The sequence below is a fragment of the Thunnus maccoyii genome, chromosome 13, assembly GCF_910596095.1.
Source record: "Thunnus maccoyii chromosome 13, fThuMac1.1, whole genome shotgun sequence".
Lineage (NCBI taxonomy): Eukaryota > Metazoa > Chordata > Actinopteri > Scombriformes > Scombridae > Thunnus > Thunnus maccoyii.
This window is the reverse complement of record NC_056545.1, coordinates 2,974,094-2,996,832: the sequence shown is the minus strand read 5'-3', so window position 1 is coordinate 2,996,832 and position 22,739 is coordinate 2,974,094. Positions and strand designations below refer to the sequence as shown.

The window sequence follows — 22,739 nt, the reverse complement described above, 5'->3', positions numbered from 1 at the left end:
GCTCTGTCAAACATATTTTCCATTTAAGTGAAAAAAACATGGCAAATTCTGGTGATCACAAAAGCAGAAAGATCCTCACAAAAACCTTTTCTGCACTGACGCTCCCAAAATAAAATTGATTCATTAAAATGATTACAAAAAACACAAGAAGAACATACAATCATAACAAATTTTGTGAGATAGTGTAATATTTCAGACCTCCACAAAATTTCAACACATCATATACATGTAGGTTTTTATTAAATCAGCACTGCGATAAACAAAAACAAACAAAACAAAGAATATCAAATGTACTTTTCTTTTATTATGCCAGTACTGCTTATCTTTCTCTGTACAAAATAATAACACTGAAATAAATACTCAGCTGTTTATTAAAAACGAGGATCAGAGATATCAGTCACTTTTGTTCCCCTGGTGTGAAGCTCCCAGTCAGACAGCTGCTGTAGAAACCCCGTGTTTGGCCTCATGCTGGGTTTACATTTTAGCATGTGCGTCCATGCCTCCTGAAAAAAGTCAAACCAATAGCATTATGTCCTGTAAATGGAATATATTTCACAGTAAAAAAGATATTTTGGGATGTGTCCTTTCTCTTGAGTGTCATCAGTATCACATGGTTAGCCTAGCTTAGCATCTAGCTGGTCCAAACTTAAAAAAATACTCCTATATCCACCTCTAAAGCTCTCTAATTAACATGCATCTTGTTTGTTTAATCCTTTAAGATTCTATATGTAGAATTGTGAAGCAATTCACATGTATTAATCGTTTTTCATTGCCAATGAGTGAACGGGTGGTAATGTAACATGAAAAAAGAGACCTTCCCCGATTTTCTCAATTGTCTGTAACATCCTGTGGACTGATTTCTATGTGAAGGACCCGGGCCAGATTTTCCACAAAAATCCATCAGAAGTGACGTTTTTGCACGCCCCCTTGCCTCTCTCCCGCTAACGCCAACAAATGACCGACATAACGACACAACAGTGTGTCAGTTAATAAATGCTAAAAAGTCACGTCTGTTGTTTCCCCAAATGCTGGAAAAGTAAAGGGGGTTAGCTCCAAAGTTAGCAACAATGGGTTAGCCTGACCTGAAGACACAAAACAGAGAAATACAGAACGGAGAAATGTGTGGCTGCCGAGTTTACTGTGCACTCTGTCCCGTTACACCCTCCCGGGAGTGAGAGATGCTTTGTTTATGTAATTATGAGAAGTGTAAGCGAGTAAGAAGAAATCACGTGCAATAGTCTCATGCCGCAAGCATCAGGATGTTGACTACAGCTCATTTAACGGCCACAGATGTCACTAATGAGAAGGAATTTCTGATTCCTACATATAGAACCTTTAAATGAAAAGATTTTTGTGCTTTAACTATGTCTTGGCAAGAACAGCCGGGTGTAGTGACCATGCGCAGGTTACAAGGTTTGGTACCATTGTGCCTGTACAGAGACCAAAACAATAACCTGTGCTCACCAACTATGTCTGGAGCTGCTGCACAGACATATTGGAAAATTGTTCCAACACCTAATTCACCCTGAAATCAAATCTTTACATTTTTGTTCATGTTACATGTCCAAAGATTTGAAAACTCACTTCAAACACCTCATCTTAGGGTTGTAAGACACTCTCAGCAGGGTATAATCATCTTATATAACTTACTGTTGTCTAGAGATTACATCGTAACCACGACTATACACTGCACTGAATGAACACTTGCCTCCAGTGTGTATTTGAGGTGGTGCATGAGAAAAGCTATGGTCACAGCGCTGCAGCGGCTTCTGCCCTGCCTGGAAACGATCAGGACACGAGAGCCCATGTTGATGTATGAACCTGAAAACACGAAAAAAGAAAATGGATAGCTCTACACTATTAAGCCAAGCCATAACAGTATCTCGATTTGTGGCAAATTTAACGAAAAATAATTCCTTGTTCCTATCAAAAAGTCTCAATAAATGACCTCTGATCTTTGAACATTTCATTCAGCTGCATTTTTTTTTAACTTTAACACCTGAACCCAATGTAAAATTGAAGCAGCTAAATCAGTTGAATGTGTACTTTTTTGCTATTCCCAATCCCTTGAATGTAGCGTTACATTACAGACACACTTAGAACATTTAAAACAAATTTACCTGCTTCTATACATGAGATTACAAATATTTGTAAAGATTTCAAAGCTTATTAAGTACAATATGAGTACAACTTACCAATAAAACTACAAATCCTTTCAAAACTTGAATATAAATCAGACACTGCTGAGTCAGCTACAGGGATGTTAAGGATGCTCTGGTTCCCTTTTAAGGACCTATAGATTTAAAAGAATCAATAGAAATCCAGAACAATCTCAATAAATTAAATGCAATACAGCTATGGCTCATGATCAGAATATTCTCTAATAATGTTTCAAATATCCAGTCTTGACTTACTCCAGAGTGTTACTCTCTGAGATGCTGATGACGGCGCTGATTTTCAGGTCTTTGTTGATATTTGTTGAGTCCATGGCTTGTTTCTGGTCACCCATATACAGCAGTCCTGCTATGATCTCCACTGGATAAGTCTTGAGGTTTTCCAGCTCCTGAGATAAGTTCATAAATATATTCAATTGTAAGCAACAGCAACAATTTGAATCAACTGACTTTTGAATGAATTTGGGTTGAACTTTCTCCAGACTTTGAGATTAACCTTTACAGACATGATTATGAGTAGCATGAAGCCTCCGTGTGTGTGTTTGTCTTCATTTACCAAGATGGTGTAGATGATTTTCTCTGTCCTTAAGAAAGGGTACAGAGCTGAAAACCTCTGAAAGCCTCCTTTCACTATGCGGACTGGATAGAGGCTGACTTTAGCCAGAGACTGGGCACATTCGACTGCTCTGCCTGCAATCACAGTCAGAAACAACCCCATAAACATCACCTAACACAAATGCAAATTTGCTGAAATTCATGCTAGTGGGAGCATTGCCATAAGAAATTACTGGTCTTCCTTAGACAGTGCATTGTGGGAGAATGGTGGAAAATACAAAAAGCACATTGTTAACCACAGACAGTCTCCAAAGCTATACAGTATTATGTTGTTTAGTGGACTGGTAAATCCTCTTCATATGCTCTAGAGTTGCCTCAACCTAAACAACTCAATCACCACATGTGAAGAAACATTTCCTTTGTAACACTTTAGCTAATCTAAAACATACTTATTGACAGTATAGTACACCAAAACATCTTATTTATGTGTAACTGTCAGCTCACCTCGCTCCTGTAAACAGCTCGTGTCGCCGTCATAGATCACTACATGCTGCATACTGTCGACCTCTACGGCCTCTGGCAGGAAAAATGTGCTTTCTGAATCCTGGAAAGAGTCACACAGAAAGAGTTGATATTTGACACATATATAATCCTAGAAACTAAAGGAATAAAGAGGCTGAGCTGTATTTCTAGGCTTGTCTTTTAGTTCTTTTGTTTAGATCCACATCAGGTACTGTAACAATGATAGTTAATCTTCACGGGCTCCACATAGAAGTGTTTGCAATTCTTAAATGAAAGTATCACATAAAACATCTAACACTTCAGAGAAGCAATTTACATATCCTAATCACGAATAAAACCGTGATTCTCTATTTAATATCACATGTTTGAAGAGTAAAACTAGTCTTTTATTAAGCTACACCATCTCTTGTGAAAAATTCTTACATTTTATTTACCTAGTTTTATTACTTTCTGCTGTCAGTAAACCTGGTAATGAACTCCCTGCCGCTATTTGTCAATACTTTGTATTGTATTAAACCAGTATTGAACTCTACTATTGAATTCTACATTGGGGGAAATAAATAATGACCCTCAGATGATTACTTGATAAAATAATGGTGTCTAGCTGAAAAGAACAGGTTTCTATAACGTATCTCTGGACTTTTACTTGCTGTGATATCTTTAAGGATTTTTAAAATGTAGAAATTGGTTCTAAAAGCATGAGCTTTTAGGTTCTCAGTAATGTCTTATTCTTGTTCTTATAGATTTCATGTTTTTGAATAACTTTTTTAATCTTTTCAACAAAGTTTTTATTAAATATGCATAAAAATGTCAAGTGGTGTAATCACCAATTAAAAAGAAGATATTTTCATCCACCTTAAATACATGTAAGTGTACAGATATGAATAATTATTTTGTCAAAAACAATTATCACTTGAATTATTTCTTTACATTTTCTATACCAATGACTTTTTTGGCAATTATGTTTTTTGAGACTTCTCAATTAGAGACACAGATTTTTCTTCATAAATAAAGACCTGCTTTAAATATTTCTGAGATTTTAAAGGAGTAAGACACCCTGTTTTTTACACTTAACCAATACAAACAATTACTTGTTGTCACTCTCCTTGTTCTAAACGGGCAGTGAGGTGCTGTCCAAGTATTACCTGTAACTTATCTAAATTATATTCTGATCTATTGGACAGTATCACTGAACAGTAATCTAGGTGTGTTAATCTTAATGCTTGTACCAATTATTTGGTTAAATTAAGGCATTTATGTCTTTACAGAGTTTTAGTTCATACGTCAATTTTTGCCAATTTATACCCATCAGGCTGGGTCTGATGGGACGAACATACATGATGATTTCCATACCATCTTGACATTTTTAGCTGTTATGATGTGGCTCACATTGTAATCTTGAGTTTCACGGGCATCTAGAAAAAAAAAGACATACACAAATACGTTACAACTTTTAACAAGCGATCCCATGGACTCTGAGTTGAGCTAAATCCCATCTCTTACCAATCAAACAGAGGTAGTTGATCTCTGCCAGCCTGGACACACGGCTGCTCTGGTTGAGGAGATTATAGAGCTCCAGCGGTTCACACATCATAATTCCAGCCATCGCAGGAAGACTGACAACAACAAAACAAGTAGCTACAAACACATATCAAACACATAAAAACAACTAGCTTGACCTGTAGGGCAAAAACATATGTGGAAAGGAGCTCTCTTGTGTTCAAAGAGCACAGTTGGTGTTTGTATGGGTTCTGTTGCTAAGCAACTCAATGTCCTCCCTCATTGGTGGTTGGTGATGATGATGTAAAGCCTTAAAGTCACAACCGTTCATTTCATGACCAGGTTTATCCTCTGAGTTTAATTTTACATTTCAGTGTGCTAATATTATTTATGTTTATCTGCAGTCATTCAGCTGATAAATGTTGAATTTAATCTGATAGAGAGCTGTCTGACAAGAAGTTATTTCACCTAATTATTAAAACTTTTTCTTATTTATCACTTCTGGCTTGTCTTTTTGATAGTCCTGCAACAAGCAGAAAACAGTCTGACATCAAATTAACAGATGAGTGAATGACTGAATGATATTTATTGTCATTATACTCAGGTACAATGAGATTTCACATGGCTTCTCCTGATGTAGTTACAGTAAATAAATAAAAGCAGTAAAGCAGCAGTATAAGTTGTTAATTTTCCTCTGTTCATTACACAAACTATTGCACAAACTGTCTGTTGGTCAGTTTGATAGTGTTAAGAAGAACTTATTTGCTATTTTATGCACTATTTCAATGTTATTTTTGTGTCAGATGAAATTACTATTAAGATAAATGTAAAATGTTATTGAAAATTAAAGGAAAAAATCCAGAAAATGTATATCACTCAAAAAGCAATAAGAGAGATTATGATGATTCTCTGTGGTCTAAACAAAAAAAGGACTCTTTCATTTTCATTTTTTTAATGTTTATTTTTATGGACTTATTGTGGACATTATTATTGTTATTGTTGTTTTTATGATTACGTTTGTCATTATTATGACATAATGGCTCATTGGCTCCTAATTGCTCATCAGCAGCAGCTCCTGACCCAGCCCAAGCTCTCTAAGAAGACGAGGAAAAACTCCCCAAAATCCTGCGGCCAGAAGGAAAATGGGAAGAAACCTCGGGAAAGGCAATTCAAAGAGAGATCCCCTCTCCTCGGATGACTGGGGGTGCTACAGGAACTACAGGTGGGAGAAAAGTAAAAGTATTAATGTAAAATGTCCAAAATAATGAGCCGAATTAGATGATTCCAATTAAAAACGGTCCAGCCGCACTCATCTACATCCGTCTTCCTGTCAAAGAGAAAACAGTGCTAGTGCTATTCATGTAATGAGGGGCCGTAAGTGAAAATAAATCTTGATTGATGATGACTGATGATTTTAAATGCTTGTAGGTGTGTGTGTAGTGTCAGTTTATCTGAGCCATGGGTGGTGCTGTAGTTGCTCAAGTGTGGGTCGCCGCTCGGGAACTTTGGTCAGACAACTCTGCAAGAAATCCTGGCATTCTGGAGAGAAAGAAGGAGAAGAAAGATGAAGGCAACAGCTTCAGCGATCCATCAAAATGTGAACTAAAATAAACAGAATTATGTCATGTTTGCCTATAAGCATGTTTTTCATACCATTGGACAGCTTGTTGCTGATTATTAGCTTGTTGCCCAGGAACTCTCTGGTCTCAAATGATGATTTACTGTGCAGAATTTCATACAGGACTACTCCCAGCTGCCAAACTGTTGTGGGGCCGGCACGGTAGGCACAACAACTGTACCACTCCGGGGGGATGTGACATGAGGTACCTGAAATACACAGACATAATAAAGACTGTGAAGATGAGGAGGCGGAGAGGCTCTCTTTAAATGCAAAAGTCACCGATCGGTAAATTAGTGAAGAGCGGGAGTAGTACCCAGACATCATACCGTAAAAGATGCGGTACGACGATCCTCTCTTAACGAAGCAGCTCAAGCCAAAGTCGATGAGACGGACACGTGGGACATCAGCGCCAGTCTCAATCAGGATGTTTTCCTTCTTGATGTCTCGGTGAAAGATGTTTTTATCCTGAAGTTCTACTGTAGCGTCCAGCAGCTGTTTCAATATGATCTGAGGAAGAGATAGAGAGAGAGATGAGGGGAGAGGGAGTGTTTGAAAAAACATCAGAGGATCTGCCAACATGGCCTGAACTTGCACACAAACACCTCCAGTTACTTACCTTGGCCTCCTCCTCTTCCAGGCATCCTCCGTTGATCTCATTGTATGTGAAGAGGTCTACAGAGGGCACTGGTCTCTCCAGGACCAATATGAGCTCCTCGTCCAGATCGTACCAGTCCAGCAGGGACACAGCTGATTCAGTCATTCCGAGTTTTAACATCACGGCGACCTCCACAGAGAGCTGGTTCCCATTCTTATCCTGAAACATCAAAACAAATAGAAGGTTAAGGGAAAGAAGCTCCATAAATACTCATAAATAATCCATAATGCATTTAGTTCAGTCCAAGAAATGTTGGTGTTGCTCACTTACCACTTGTTTGCAGAACACTTTATCGTTTGGGACGTGTTTAATGGCTACCTACAAGACACAAACAGGTATTTGGTTAACACTTTCTGAACGTACTGTGTCGGGCTGTGTTCAGACCAACATGAAATATTAGCCCTGTGTAAAAAAAATGCAGCAAAACAATGCACGTTAAACATGAGAATGTGTATGTAAGTAACACTTACTGGTAAATTATCTGCTTTGCGGTAGCCGGCAAACACAGATCCACAGCCTCCTTCACCGAGCTGGTTCCCCTGTTCATATTTGGCCTCAAATTCAGCTAAACAGTGACAGAGACATTTTGTTTCAGTTCAGTTGTTAGGAACATTAATTAATTTCATGTTACTTAAAGCCTTCAATAATCTATCTACCAACCTCTGCAGGCCTCTACTGAGGAGGTGAAGTCCTCCTTGACCTCCTCTTTGGTCTCTTTCAAGTCAACACTCCTCTTCTTCTTCCTGGTTGGTCCTTCTCCATCAGCAGTGGCTCCCCTCTTAACGCCTCTCGGGGCCAGAGATGTACTGCACCCCTCTAATAGGCTGCTGCTGCTCTCTACAGATGAGAAACACCCAGAGTAATATTAGATTGTTGATGATGATAAAAAAAAGTACAGGGTTGGAGTTGAGATTTAGATATCCTAGCTTAGCATAAAGATTTGAGGCAGGGGGAACAGTTAACCCGGCTCTGTCCAAAGTGGAAAAAAATATGCCTACCAACACCTCTAAAGTTGATGCATTTAAAAACACATTTCTCTCTTCCCTCCAGTGGCATCTATCCATAGTTTTGTTTTATTTGTTCAAGTTTATATATACTATAGAATTTTGACTTAAAAGCCAACAGTTTGTGTGTGTTTTGTGGATTATTCATTGCATTTAGGGTGCTGTTTTTGCAAAGAGATGTTGCTTTTTTTAATTTTTAAATAAAATTTGTTAATGCTGTGAGCACCAAAAATGGAATTTTATTTTTCACCTCCATTGTAGTGGGGTGAAGGGAAAAAATCTCAGAGACAGATATCTTAAAACCTTAACAAATAAAACCACAATATCTGCAATAATAGATACCACTAGATGAAAGTGGGATTTTTTTTCTTTGTAATCTGGGTTAACTGTTTAAGACTGAGCTGATCCTAATGCCCCAGTTGATGGACATTTCAGTGTTTTCTGTAATAATGAATCCTGATGATGTACACTTCCATCTGTAATTTCACATGGTGAACCTACCTCTTCAAGTGTCCGTTGAGGAGGATGCGGACTTACCTCTTTTCACACCAACACCTTCTTCTGAGGTGTTATAAGGTTCAGCTTTAGAGACCCTTTTCCTCTTTTTGGGGGTCTCCTTGTCAGGACTGGTCTTTCTTTTCCTGGCCCTGGTCCTGTCATCTTGTGCAGCCTGTGGACTTTGTTGTGTCTGGCTGCTATTAATCTCTGCAAATGAGAAAAACAGTGGAACATTAATTTGTTGTGAATTTTTGTCATTAATTGTATAAAGTAATCTTTTTTTTTTTTTTTTTTATCAAGACACATTTCAGACTCAGATCCCAGATACCTTGTCAAGGTGAGAAAAAGTGCTCAGCAACAGGAATCTGAGAAATTAGTGCCAACTGGTAAATGATATAAATTAGTATAAATAAGTGATTGCCAGTTTTTCTCACTTACTTCTTCTCCAAACATCTGGAGATTGACAAGGTTTTTCAGAGTCTTTGTTCATGACGGCGTTTAAACAAGTTTTTAACACGATAACGTCGATGCAACGAGCGAATGTCGATCCAATGATTCAGTATCTGACAGTTTGTCCCGTGTTCTGAGGGTTTGATGAACAGAACACGGAATGTTGTGTCATGTTCTGTTATGACTTCACATCTGTGACATCACACAGAATGCATTTGATCAAAATGGCTGCCGAATATTGAATAAGATAAACTGTGTATGTGAGGCATTTAATCATGCATAATATTTATTTATATATAAGACTATAATGATGATTAACATTCTTTAAGTTTTAGTTAAAAATATTAAAAGTCAAAAACATTATATACAGTATATACATATTATACACATATTACACACACACACACAAATAAATAAATTATGGGGCAGAGGAGGTTGATCCTCCTCTACTTTTGAGAGGCAAAAGGGAGATCAAAATATAAAAAAGAATATTTGGTTGAAATAAACCATTACCAAATCTCAGTATTTATAGAGTATTTTTTCTCTCTTCTTTGGAAAAAATCCATTGCTGAAATTCTGTTTAAAATGCTTCAACGGCGACACCTGCAGGGCAGGAGGAGAAAGAGAAGTGTGTGAAGTGGTGGTGGTGGGGGGGCGCAATTGGTGGAGGTGGAGTGGGGGACAGAGGAGGACGGGTGCCTGCTGTCCACCGCAGGGCGGGATCTCTTACATTGGACTCAATGTATTTCTTTTTTTTTCATGCTAATCTGTGATTGGCCATGACACGTAAAATGACGCTCCAAGGGAGGCTGTCCTCCCTTACCAATCAACAACCAGAATGCAATATTGACATCGAGTTGGTCCAATGATAGTTTCCAGATTTCATCTTCAATTCTCTCCACTGTAAGGCAGAGTCGCAGCAGTAGATAGATCCTTGCGTTAGCCAACGCAACAGTTAGCTTGTTGTAGCAGCCTGAAGGCCTCTTTATACATCTATGGAAGGACTGTTAAGGACTGTTGTTAAGCTAACGGGAGAAATTATCTGGTCTGTGCAGTGTAGCAGCAGCAGGACGCTGCCGTGGAGGCTGGAGAGAGAAGCAACCGGAGAAACAACCAGGAGAGTTAGCTTGTTTGTCATTGTTGCTAATGATATCAGACTGGTTAACCAGCAGCCACAAAGTTCTGTTAACTAACAAACAAGATGACCAACAGTCATAAATGGATGTTATAACATGAATACATCATCTCCATGAAAGAAAGAAGAAGACGTCAGATAACGTGAGTCAGATACAGCTTCTCTCTCTGTCTCTATGGTCGCTAATTTCATCTCTGATGGTTAAATGTCTCTGTGTGGCTTTTTTGTGTTTTTTATCTCCTTAACAAGAATGCAGCAGAGATCATATAATGTGTTGTGGGTAACGTTAGTTTGCTTGTTGAAGTCACAGTGAGCTGTCTGGACTCACTCATTCATTCGTTTTTAATTGAGTTGTTGTTCAGTCACCTGTTGATGTTGTGTAATTAGTGAATGAGTGCAGGAGGTCTGGCTGCTTGCTTCTGACAGTTTCTTTAGTTCGTTTTTAAGCTGAGCCTATATTGAGTAATAAGCTTAAAGTAGCTAGAATAATAAGTGTTAACTAGTGGTTGATCCGTGATTTGTACGGATCCACCCCCACCCCCTCCCCATGGTTCGGCAGGCATATGAACTGCGGATTAATTGCAAAATTTAATGTCTCATTTGAGACAAAGTAAACAAAAAGCTGTAAGTACAAGTCATGGGCAGACAGCGTGTCGCTAATGTTAACAGGGATTTTGAAGAGCAATGATCAAACCAGCATCTAATTCGGTTCCAAAGTGACATTTGAGTTGTTTACCTGCTGTTTAATGTGCTGCAGCTGAGCAGCTAATTAGCATCTAGCTGTTAACTGACGTTAGCGGTGAATATTTGTTATTATCAAGTTTTGATGATGTGGACAGAGGCTGTTTCATTCACTGTTTAAAAGAGGAAGGTTTCATGCCTCGTATTGCAATAACTGAGCATTGAATATTTTAGATATTTTATTTTATTTTATTTAAACATTGGACATCTTAAATGTTGTTTTCATTTAAGACCATGGGCAAAAGTTCCTTGCTGTTTCTGGCTGTCAGTATAGTTATAGAATAAATGGAAAACAAAGTTTTATTTGTCTCCCCCCTTTTTTTTCTCAGATCCTAATAATGATCTGATCCGTGACTCAAATCCCTGATACGATCCGTACCGTGAGTTTTGTGTTCATGTTAACACCCCTAGTGTTAACTAGGCCTATATTTTGTATATGTACATATAGATAAGGGTGTGTAAGGGTGTGTAAGTCATGTATTTGATACATGTATTAATACTTTCTGATGTGAACCTACACTTTTAGATCTGTGAATGTTTTTTAGTGTTCAATCTTTCTAGTATTCAGCACTGATCTGAACCTGTATCACATCATAAGCTTTGTGCTACTTTATGTATTTCTGTATACTAAGAAAATACACAACATATCACATGTAAATCATGTGATATGTTTTCTGTTTTTGATGAGAACATAAATTTGTCTTCACAATAGAACAGTACTATAAATTTGAATTTCACTTTGTTGGTAAAATGACACATTTGAACCACTCCATGGCTAAAATGAGCACTTCTTTGTTTAGAGACATTATATAGCCTATATGTTAAATGTCTTTAAAGAAGCAGCCTTTTCACCACTCAGGGGTTTTTGTTTTTGAAAGCAAATTGTTTTATTGGCATATAAAATTGCCCCCCACCCCTCGGATTTCATCAGGTGGGACAATGATATAGTTTGATGCAGTTTGTTGTAAGATTCCATGTTGGTTTTCCTCCTGTCCGCCCCAATTTTTTGAGTCACCAGCCGCCACTGATATATATATATATATATATACACATACATACACACACACGCCCTCAGGTTGTTTTTATGAACTGTTCATATTAAACAAAAAATTAAACTCACAAGAATGAATACATAATGATTATTTAAGTTATTTTTATTTGTTATTTTAAGTAGTATATTTTTACAAACCATGCTGCAGGCAGACAGTAATTAAATTATTGTGTGACAAAATAATCTCAACTCAAGGTCCACTTACTAGCTTTTTCAGAGCTTTCAGCCACATATCACAGTCTTAATCAGTGAAAGGAGCTGACTTTTAAATTTCTTGTCAGTCCAGATGCCTTTTAAAAAAGTTAAGTTTCGCTATACTTTTCAAAATTATAGTATTGTTTTTCAGAAACAGTGTAGCATCATCAGGAAACTGACTTATGTTTGATAATTAAGTGATCCTATAAAGTTCACCTGATAAAAACAAACAAACAAAAAAATAAATTCTGCACCTAAAATAAATACAGTGAGTTGAAATTTAGGTGACAAGCCCTGGCTAAGAGATAAACTACTGCATATATTGGTACAGAACATGCCAATGCAATGCCACCTAATTCATTATCACTATAAAATTATGTGGTACATGATTGTCCTTAAGAATATTAAAAACCAGCAAATGTGTGTGAATATTTCTCCCTCAAACAATTTACAAAGACACATAAGTAGTTCTGTACTGACTGAAGTAGCGCATTTAAAGGTATCCTTTGACGTTTCTGACCACTAGAAACGCTACGGAACAATGTTTTTATGAGTGGATCCCCACTTTATTTACCTTGTGCATGCATATAATGACACATATACGGGTGAGGCAATACAGAACCCCACCAGTTGTTTTACACTTTTCCAAAATCTACAAGGTGGTAAGGTGCCAAGAAACACAGTAATGCACGAACAAAGGAAGAAGATTGCTGGGAAGTAAAAGAGATTTAAACAATACAGGTTTCAAAATGTCAAAACAAAACAGTTTTCAAATATCAGAGGAAATGTCAGAGAAACGCACTCAACACGTTGTGTTTTGATCAATAATACTCTTGTGTAAGGAGTGTTTTTGTCCAGTTTTTAAAAAGGGAAGAAGGCACCCCCTTGCAACTCTCAAAAGTGAACATTTGTTATCCTGCTAGCTGGGTTTAAGATAGTCATGTTGGATTGGTTGGTTAGTGGGTTGGCTGGTGACTCAGCCCAACAGTTTAGTCCAGAGCAAGATACTATATCTTGACTGGCCAAATTGCCAATATGGACACTTGTGGTCCCCAGAGAATGATTGCTAATAATTTTGGTGACTCCCTCAATCTTTCCACTTGTGCTACCAATTTCCCTTTAAGGCAGCCCCAGCGTAACTAATCACTTGTAGCATTTTTGTGGATATTCATGGTCCTCAGAGGATTAATCCATGTGTTTTGGTGACCTTCTGACTTTTCCACCAGCACCAAAATTGGACTACAATGTTACCTTGCACTTAGGAAATATAAAGGTCTAACAGGCAGATTATGATGATATTTACTGAGAACATACTTCCATAAGGATGAACCACTTTTTTTCTAACCATACAAAATGGACATTCAGACACACACACTTTTGTCCTGCTTTTCTACAGTCGCTTTTGAGAACAACATGTACTCAGTCCCAGCAGAGCCAAGCTGAATGAAGGACTGTGTGCTCTGTCCTGCCCAGTGTCACAAATCATGCTGGTTGACTGGAAGGAAAACAAAGCTTGAGACCAAAGATGAAGGCAGAGAAGGATTCTCCTTCAAAAGCCAGGATAATTTCACAGATTTTATTGCTTGCGTGTCTTGGTTTCTTCGATTCAGGTATGTCACATTTTCTACTTTAGAGCTTGCTTCACAATTGCTAAGTAGATCGAATAGTTTTATCTAATAATGGTCTAATATCCTATGTTTGACTTGCATGTTTGTGAACTGTCTGAAACATTTTGTAACGATTAAATTCACACAAAATTGTAGCAAATAAATAAATAACAGCCGATTTAATTTCGTTTTTGTTTTTTCAGTATAAGGGAGATATAAGGGAATCACACATTTACAAATTGCAAATATGATTCTGGAAATAACCCATTGCCTCTTAATTTAGTGCTGAACACCAACTTGCTAGATTTAACAATAAGATGATGGAAATCATACACACTCAAAATTTAAGTATATTCTACAGTAACTGAAACATCGGTGTAGCATTTGTGTTTTTACAGTTGAACAATTGTAAGGTGATTTTCAAATTGCAATACATAAATACAAATAGAACATATACAGGGTTGGGCACAAAATGGTATGACCATGCATTTGTGGTCAATTTTGCAGTGTATTGCACAATATTGCAGAAATTGACAACACAAAGGTAGTATTTGTTCTTGGGGTATTGGATTGCATTAGACTGTGTGGGTGCTTATACAGTCTTGTGTCAACCCTTTGTAAGTAATACAGTAATTGTGCCCACAGGCTGTACCAGAACCAGTGTTTTCAGATGTTTAGTTATTTTCAGCTGTGGCTGTGACCTGTCATCACTGTCCTGCTATTGTTGTGGCTAGCAGCAGAGTCACTGAGCTGCTCTGTTTCTGCAAAGCTAGCATGGCATCTGGATTGCTCCCAGTGCTCTTTTCATGAACTGCCAAGAAGGAAATTTGAACAAACAATCCCCACTTTTGTTGGTTCATGTTGGCCCATCCCAAGAACTGACAGCTGTTACCATGGTAATGTGGATCTGCCATGCAAACTGGCCCCAGTATACAGCAGTGGTGAGGGCTGATGCCCACACTAGCTCTCAGCTAACTACTGTGTCACTCAATGTGGCTGAAAAAACAATAACACTGACATGCACAGTGAAAAGTGAAGACTATTTACATCTTGCCCATGTGCTTGAATTGCTAATAATAACTGTTCACAAAGCCATTCCAATAGAAATCCCAGTATCCCCACAAAATACATTCATAATGGATGATTCCACAATGTACATTGTATGTGAAATTCCAATGCCAATGCAATGTGAAATGCCAATGTGCAGAAAAGTGCACATGCACAAAAATGCACAGTTTTGCAGAATTCAGGTTAAAATAAAGGTTGCTGTATAACTGAACATGCCACACACCCACTTTTTAAAAATTGCTTTTTGGTGTATCATTTATTTTATAGCATTTTATTTAGTTTTAGTCTTCTTGTGTCTTTATATTGTGGTCTGTTTTCATTGATTGATGATTACATACATAGTTCCTGCTGATTTATGAAGACCATATGAAGCTACAAACTGCTGTGTCAATATCTTATAGGCATATATTTTAAAGCTGCATTAAGCTATTTTGCAAACTCACAGGGGTTGAGAAAACAAAAGGTAATGTTTTTAAGATTACTCGCAAAAATCAACATGAGAAAACACAAGGTTGAGACAATTTTATCATGTCAGCATGCACAGAATGAAAGCATCATTGCCACAAATGTGAACTGATCAGAAAACATCAATGGCAATTTGCACATGATGAAAAACATGATCTAGTAGTAGTAACTAGTAGCCATGATCCCTACACTGCAATATCTGAAAGGCTCAAAAGAGTAAGCTGCACAACAATTTAGACAGCTAGTTAACCCTGACTGACACATTATGCCATTGATGTAAATTTAGTTTTTTATTAGACACAATTTACAGTGGATTAGTGCTCATTCAGATATCAAGATCCCACAAACTTGCCTGTTTGGCTTGGTCAGGAGTACTCTGCCATGTGATATAAGGCATATCAGCCTATTACAATAAGGTCAAAACCCACTGCAGTATCAGTTAACTTGTAGAAGTGCTATATTGGAATTGTGTGAACATGAAGAAACAGATCTACTGCAAGAACCTCTCCTCTGTGTTTCTCTGCAGGTGGGGTGCTGGCAGTGAATATGACTATCCCCAACACTCTCATTAGAGGTACAGTAGGAGGGGAGGCCCTTCTGTCAGTCCGCTATGTTAGCTTCAGTCTCGACCTGCCGGTGATCAAGTGGCAGCTCAAGAGAGAAAAGTCTGTCACTGTTGTCCAGTCGATTGGAACTGACATTATTGGGACCCTGAGGCCTGAGTATCGTGACCGCATCCTGGTATTTGAGAATGGGACTCTGCTTCTCCACAACCTCAGACTCTCTGATGAAGGGACTTATGATGTGGAGATCTCCATCACAGATGATACCTTTACAGGAGAGGGCAGCATCGCACTCACTGTGGATGGTAGGAGGACAAGTTTTGTATTGTATGATTCTCAAATTAATGTAAGGGTATAATCACACCTACTTCTCTTTAGTCTGAACCAGTGTTTGAGAAGACACAAAGCTGTCTTCGACTCAAATCCATCTTAAGTTCCAAGTATTGATGAGTGGATATAAACACTTACCTATGATTCAGCATAATTATATCCCCCAATCTGGTGGACTCTTGTTGAAATACACATTATGGAGATAATTATTATATTTGTGTGACCATGCTGCAACAGGAGCTGCAAGTCTCTTCTCATGGTCACGTTATTAATGCTTAGAGATTAAGTTGCAAATCCTTATGGTATGATATACATGTATGTATATATGATATATTGTGCTATCCTCCACAATATGTTCAGTAGTCACATCTAGATAATTGCAAGTTCTAGCCAGGGGTTAACCTACTTAACAGATATAACAGCCCTACACACCTACACAGGTGTCTTCACTTTGGCTGATGAGACCTCTGTTCAGGTTGTAAGTGAGTGAAGCAATGAGGTTACCAGATTCAGACCGTCACAGTGTCACTTGGGTGTGGTTTCAACTCCATTTCAATTCAGCACACAAAACAGCACATGCTGCTTATGTTTACTTGTGCTGCAACTAAACAAAATGCCACATGTAACAAATAATCATATACAGTATAGATTAATAAACATATTTTATGCAGGTTGTAGTGGCTAAATCAAAATAAAAAGATTTGGGCCATTTGTGGCATATGCTCATCTCACCACCAGTAGGGACAGGTCTTCATTTTCCAGCTTTCACAGCCAGGGATTTTAGTGGAGAGTACCTCCTGATATGTTACAGCTCAGTTGTGCATGAAATAGTGGAACAATGACATCAGCTCCACCCACACAGAAGGCTGTGAGAAGGTCACCTGTGTCCTGAAGAAGAGTAGGAGGAAGCAACAACGTTCCACACGATCCAATCTGTGTCAGGAAGAGCTTTGCTTCCTACTTTATGGCTGAAAGTGCAATTCCCTGCCAAGTGATGCTCTAAGAGCATTGGATGTTTCCATTAGTCAAGTGTAATGGACTTTCATTATATAATAATTTTCCTCAATTTTCTCAACACTATTACATGGCTCATGGCGGGGTTCATCTTGAAATCTGACTGGAATTTGTCCACAATTTTGTTGCAATCTAAAAAGGGACAATAGAAAACTTTAGCCAGGACCTTATCGCTAAAAAAGCAATGATAATTTTGAGAATGGCTGGAAGTTATTCAGTATAGTTGGATCTAGGTTTGGTTTGAAGGTTGAACGACAGCATGCTTGAGGGAGGATGGGACGTATAGTAACCAATATTGGACTGTGTCCAAATATTTTCTGCTGCCCCAAAGTACCCCCAAAAATCAGTTAGTGCAGGTGGTTTAAATAAATAAGACAGGATGCAGAAAAACTAGAGCAGATGGAACCATAACATGCACAGTCATGTGCATGTTATGGAATGTATTTTCTGATATGGTTGTTTTCTGAAATGTAGGGTCACCATAAATACTGTATCAAATATGGAGGGCAGAATGTTTACTGTTATTTCTTTTCAATGTTTTTACATGTTGTGTATCTATTGTATATACTGTCTGTAAATCTACAATCAAGATTGTTACAATGACACTCACTGACCTCTCCACAGAGCCTATATCCAGGCCCTATATCCACATGGAGGCTTCATCAGTGCTGGAGCTCAGCGAAAACATCATCCTCAACTGCTCTCATGACAATGGAACCAGGACCACATACAGGTGGTTAAAAGGTGGAAAACCACTGACCAATGTGACGAGGTTTGTGTTGTCACCTGACCAGAAGTTCTTGACCATAACACGAGTGTTGATGGCAGATGATGACATCTACAGCTGCGCAGTGGAGAATCCCGTAGGCAGCATGACGAGCCTGCCCATCAGACTGACTGTCTACAGTAAGTGATGCTGTCTTACTTAACAGTTGCAGTGCCAACAACATTACCATTCATAGAACCATGCTGCTAGCATGGCTAAAATAATACCTGAAGTCTAATTAATTGGAAATTTAGGTGAAATTCAGGAGCAGGACCACATCTCAAACAATCTTCTTCCTGTCATAAAAACCTTCCTGCCTTGCGAAATTAGTGACATCCCTAAAAATGGATCCAACAGGGCATGAAACACGAGCAGTCAAACTATCAAAAAGGTTGTAAACAAACACCTGGGTTAGCCAAAGAAGAGGAAATGAAGGTGAATAGTAAAGAGATTAGCCAAACTGTCCATTGTCCACATCCATCACAATTTAAATGTTTTTTTAACTGTTGGCTTGTTAAAAAACTTTTTTGATCATCTGACTGCTAATGTTTCTTGCCCAACTGGACCCATTTTTAACAAGATTGCTGCAATCTGAGAAATTTAACCTTTACTTTGATGAGCACAATATTATCATAACAGATAGAGCCAATGGCCAGAGCAACAAAAACTAAACCCAAATAATAAACCATGGTTTTAATAGATGTGGCCTTGACAACTGACTAGAACATGGCTGGCTGAATGCTTGGAAATGGTGGAGTACACAGTAAATGTTGTCTCAACCAAGATTAACAATTTGGAAGATTTAAAAAACTACTCCCAGATATTTTTTAAAAAATATATAAGTTAAACAATTGTATAATGTAAGACCCTCTTTGTATGTTCCCTTGTTATTCTGTTCCCTGTTATGTTCACTGACCATAATGTGGCATTATCCTACCAGGAAGAAGTTCCCTCTATATCATCCTTTCCACCGGAGGCATCTTCCTCCTGATCACCTTGGTAACAGTATGTGCCTGCTGGACGCCTTCCAAAAAGTGAGACTGCTATAAGCTTTTAAATGAATCCTAATATAATTATGAGACAGATTGTAGAAAGGTAGGAGTGGAGATCAACATTATAACTTTAACATTAAGGCATTGGTATACTTTTTTGTCTGTGTTAGGTCAAGACATCCAACAAGAAAGCCTCTCTCCAGATTTTATGACGACTCTCTTCAGTCACCAATCAATCACACAGGTGTATAATTGTTGTATTCATGTCATAATCCACTGCAAAACATGGTCAGATTATCTATGATGAAACTGGAATTGGGAAATTGTGGGCAATGTGTATGAATGACAGTCCAATGTTTCTGTGCTTTGCCACAGATGAAGCACTTCCAAAAATGACACAGCATAATGGAAAGACTGCAGTAACGTCACTTTATATCCTGCAGCAAAAGGTATCTCTCTCATCACCACTATGATTTTATGACATTCTATGAATCACAAAGGGTAACAAGACTAAATATCTGAAGCTACGCTAGCATCTCTTGGAGGCTACAATTTTAACTACAGCCCACAATACAGAACAGGTGACACAACAAACAACATGGTGACAGTTTAGACATATTGGAGCAACCTCCAACAATCTGCAGAATTAACCATCCATGTTGATCATGTGGCCCTGTAGTGTACAGTAGAAGGTTGTGTGTGTCCTGAGCATTTATTAAGGACCAGTGGCAGTAATTGTGACACTTCACAGTATGAATGTCTGGAACTGTCAACATGTGAAGTGAAGTGTTACTGGAAGACAATACAATTTGACAAAATAAAATTTGTTTTGATTTATAACTGTTAGCAGAAAATGGATTTGGAATGAAGTTGTCCTGTTTCGCAGGATCCTTCCATGGATGACTCATCCAGCAACAGCATTGGATCTGCTTCTGAACTTGACAACCCACCATGCTACACCAGTTCCCCCAACTACACTGACTGTTTTACCCAGTCTAATGGCTCCCCTGCCCGTTCTTCCCACAAGTACACCTGAAAGCCTGTCCACTCCATATCGAAGGAAGCTGCAAATCAGACCCACCTATTGTATACTGCTCCTGACTCTTGGATGGCAACTTCTGCACATCAGCCCACAGTTTGGGAATGATCTCAAAAACCAGTGTCTAGAGTTTTACAATAATGTCAGTACTGCGTGTTAATATGTTTTTATTAAAATAAGCAGTGTGACAGACACATTTTTAAATGGCTTTGAAACCTGGATTTGGGTTTACTACTCAACACTGTTGTTGTTTGTGGAACGACAAAATCCAAAATTTGGGAAATTGCATGGAGCCTGCATGAACCTGGAATGGGGTCCATAAGATGCAGCTGTCAAACTGTAGTGGGATAAAGTAAATGGCCTGTCAATTAAGGCAAATGCCCCCTGTCCCCAAAGTCACCACCAAACAAATATTAAAAAGAAATGAAACTACAGAAGCTGCTGAGACACTACCTTTAAACTATGTATTTCTAGGGAGAAGTTGGGGATTACAGACCTTAATGCAGTCTGACTTTTCTCGAAGTCAACATCTAGTACCTCTGCTATCGCCTCACCTTCAGCTGTGACGATTGCTGCTTAGGTAGCTCCAGTAATATTTCACCCTCAGATACCCTCCTCCCTGTGAATTAATAAATTACTCTTTTGTCAAGGTCTTGATTGGGTGGGTGGTTGGGTAAGTGTTTGTTTTTTGTACATGTGATAATTTCTGTAGAGTTCAGTAAGGTCCAGCAGTTACTTTGTGATATTTTGTGAAATTATGTAATTCATTATTTTAGTTCTACTACATGATTTAATAGTATTTTCATTGAGTAGGGAGACAAAGTCATTGTGGAGGAGGGGCTATGGTATTTTATACAAACTTTAATAAAAATGTGAAATTCTCAAAACACAAAAACATGTGTAATTGTAATATTTCTTCTGCGCCTCTTAGCTCGTATCCATTCATCAAATGACGTGGGCTCCATAAACAATTTGCAGACTTTCTGGGGAAGACCTGGTCTGATAAGGAGAGACGGCATACATCCCATTTTGGTTGAGTTTATTAGTAGACCAAAACCATGACAACCCTGAGTTGAGACCAGGAGGCAGAGCTGCAGTCCTACACGCTTCTCTGCGCTTCCATTAGAGCAGTTACCCACCCAAAACTACATAGAAGCTGTGTGTGCCCCCTGACCACTTAAATCAATTAAATCTAAAGTAAACAGAGGAGTCATTCATAAAAATCTAAAAACAATTAAGACCACTACTGCAATAGTACAACAAAATAGGAGAATTAAATGTGGACTCTTAGACATAAACATTAGATCTCTGTCATCTAAAGCCGTATTAATGAACGATCTAATCTCAGATTATAATATTGATTTATCTTGTCTTACTGAAACCTGGCTGTGTCATAAAGAATATGTCAGTCTAAATGAATCCACTCCCTGGAGTCATATTAATACTCACATTCCTCAAGACACTGGCTGAGGAGCTGGAATTGCAGCCATTTTCAACTCAAGCCTAATAATCAACCCTAGACCTAAACTTATTATAACTCATTTAAAAGCCTCATTCTGAGTCTTTCACAACCAAAATGGAAAACTTCACAGCCAATTCTATTTGTTATAGTGTACAGTCCTGCTGGCCTCTGAATTTTTATCTGAATTTTCAGAGTTCTTATCAAACTTAGTCCTAAGCACAGATAAAGTAATTATAATAGGTGACTTTAATATTCACATGGATGTCAATAATGATAGCCTTAGCACTGCGTTTTTCTCACTTTTCGATTCAATTGGCCTCTCTCAGAGTGTAAATAAACCCACTCACTGTCCTAACCACACTGTCGACCTTGTTCTGACATATGGCATCGAAATTGAACATTTAATAGTTTTTCCACAAAATCAACATATCAGACCATTACCTAAAATGTCTTCACTAGATGTCTATCTGATAGTGCTGTAGCTAAATTTAAGAAAGCGATTCCATCAGCACTGAATTCAATGCCATGTCTCAATACAACAGAGGTCTCTTATGCTAACTTTAGTCCCTCCCAAATTGATAATCTTGTTGATAGTGCCGCAGGCTCATTGTGTATGACACTCAACACCATTGCCCCTTCAAAAAAGAAGATAATAAAACAAAAGAGGTTAGCTCCATGGTATAACACAAAGCCACAAATTAAAGCAAACATCACGAAAATTTGAAAGCATATGGCGTTCCACCAAACTGCAAGAATCTCACTTAGTCTGGCAAGATAGTCTTAAAACATATGGGAAGGCCCTCTGTAATGCCAGAGCCACCTATTAATCATCATTAATAGAGGAGAATCGCAAACAGCCCTAGGTTCCTTTTCAGCACTTTGGCCAGGCTGACAAAGAGTCATAACTCTATTGAGCTATGTATTCCTATAGCTCTCAGTAGTAATGACTTCAGTTTCTTTAATGATAAAATTCTAACTATTAGAGACAAAATTTATCACCCTCAGCCCTTAAACAACACTGATTTACCCTAAAACACAGGAACCTTAGAAACAGCTGTAAAACCTGACATATATTTAGACTTCAACGATTTCTTCATCTAAACCATCAACCTGTCTCTTAGACCCCATCCCAACTAGGCTACTTAAGGAAGTGCCCTTAGCTAATCTAGCTTTAGTAACAGGCTATGTACCACAGTCCTTTAAAGTAGCTGTAAACCTCTTCTTAAAAAGCTTACTCTTGATTCAAGCATTTTATCCTATATCTATAGACCTATATCTAACCTTCCCTTTCTCTCTAAGTGGGAAGCAGTGGCGAATCACTTGTGTGACTTC

General features: G+C 38.2%; 3 protein-coding genes across 6 annotated transcripts; 1 reads left to right on the top strand and 2 right to left on the bottom strand.

Moving 5' to 3' along the window:
* Positions 1–284: 284 nt before the first annotated feature.
* Positions 285–5,570, bottom strand: styxl1 (serine/threonine/tyrosine interacting-like 1). 2 transcript variants are annotated; one of them, XM_042430167.1, is made up of 8 exons: positions 4,755–5,570; positions 4,605–4,666; positions 3,234–3,333; positions 2,731–2,864; positions 2,415–2,563; positions 2,196–2,293; positions 1,709–1,821; positions 285–503 (listed from the first exon to the last, which is right to left on the bottom strand). In XM_042430167.1, exons 1-8 carry the CDS (start codon positions 4,855–4,857, stop codon positions 372–374), a joined length of 891 nt encoding a protein of 296 aa, XP_042286101.1. In that variant the 5' UTR covers positions 4,858–5,570; the 3' UTR covers positions 285–371. The 2 variants fall into 2 exon arrangements, with proteins under 2 accessions (XP_042286101.1, XP_042286102.1); XM_042430168.1 differs by having other exon boundaries at positions 4,641–4,666.
* A 103-nt stretch (positions 5,571–5,673) lies between these two features.
* Positions 5,674–9,159, bottom strand: LOC121909637 (serine/threonine-protein kinase pim-1-like). The gene is made up of 9 exons (XM_042430166.1): positions 8,968–9,159; positions 8,569–8,736; positions 7,688–7,864; positions 7,498–7,592; positions 7,298–7,345; positions 6,989–7,186; positions 6,699–6,879; positions 6,405–6,578; positions 5,674–6,290 (listed from the first exon to the last, which is right to left on the bottom strand). The coding sequence occupies exons 1-9, from the start codon at positions 9,017–9,019 to the stop codon at positions 6,199–6,201; spliced, it is 1,185 nt and encodes a 394-aa protein (XP_042286100.1). The 5' UTR covers positions 9,020–9,159; the 3' UTR covers positions 5,674–6,198.
* Positions 9,160–10,121: 962 nt separating this feature from the next.
* LOC121910917 (hepatocyte cell adhesion molecule-like) lies at positions 10,122–20,806 on the top strand. Of its 3 annotated transcripts, none has more exons than XM_042432303.1 (8): positions 10,122–10,257; positions 13,498–13,711; positions 15,768–16,109; positions 17,773–18,054; positions 18,855–18,948; positions 19,077–19,150; positions 19,282–19,355; positions 19,793–20,806. In XM_042432303.1, the coding sequence occupies exons 2-8, from the start codon at positions 13,627–13,629 to the stop codon at positions 19,940–19,942; spliced, it is 1,101 nt and encodes a 366-aa protein (XP_042288237.1). In that variant the 5' UTR covers positions 10,122–10,257; positions 13,498–13,626; the 3' UTR covers positions 19,943–20,806. The 3 variants fall into 3 exon arrangements, with proteins under 3 accessions (XP_042288237.1, XP_042288239.1, XP_042288238.1); XM_042432304.1 differs by lacking the exon at positions 10,122–10,257 and adding an exon at positions 11,215–11,235; XM_042432305.1 differs by lacking the exon at positions 13,498–13,711.
* Positions 20,807–22,739: the final 1,933 nt, after the last annotated feature.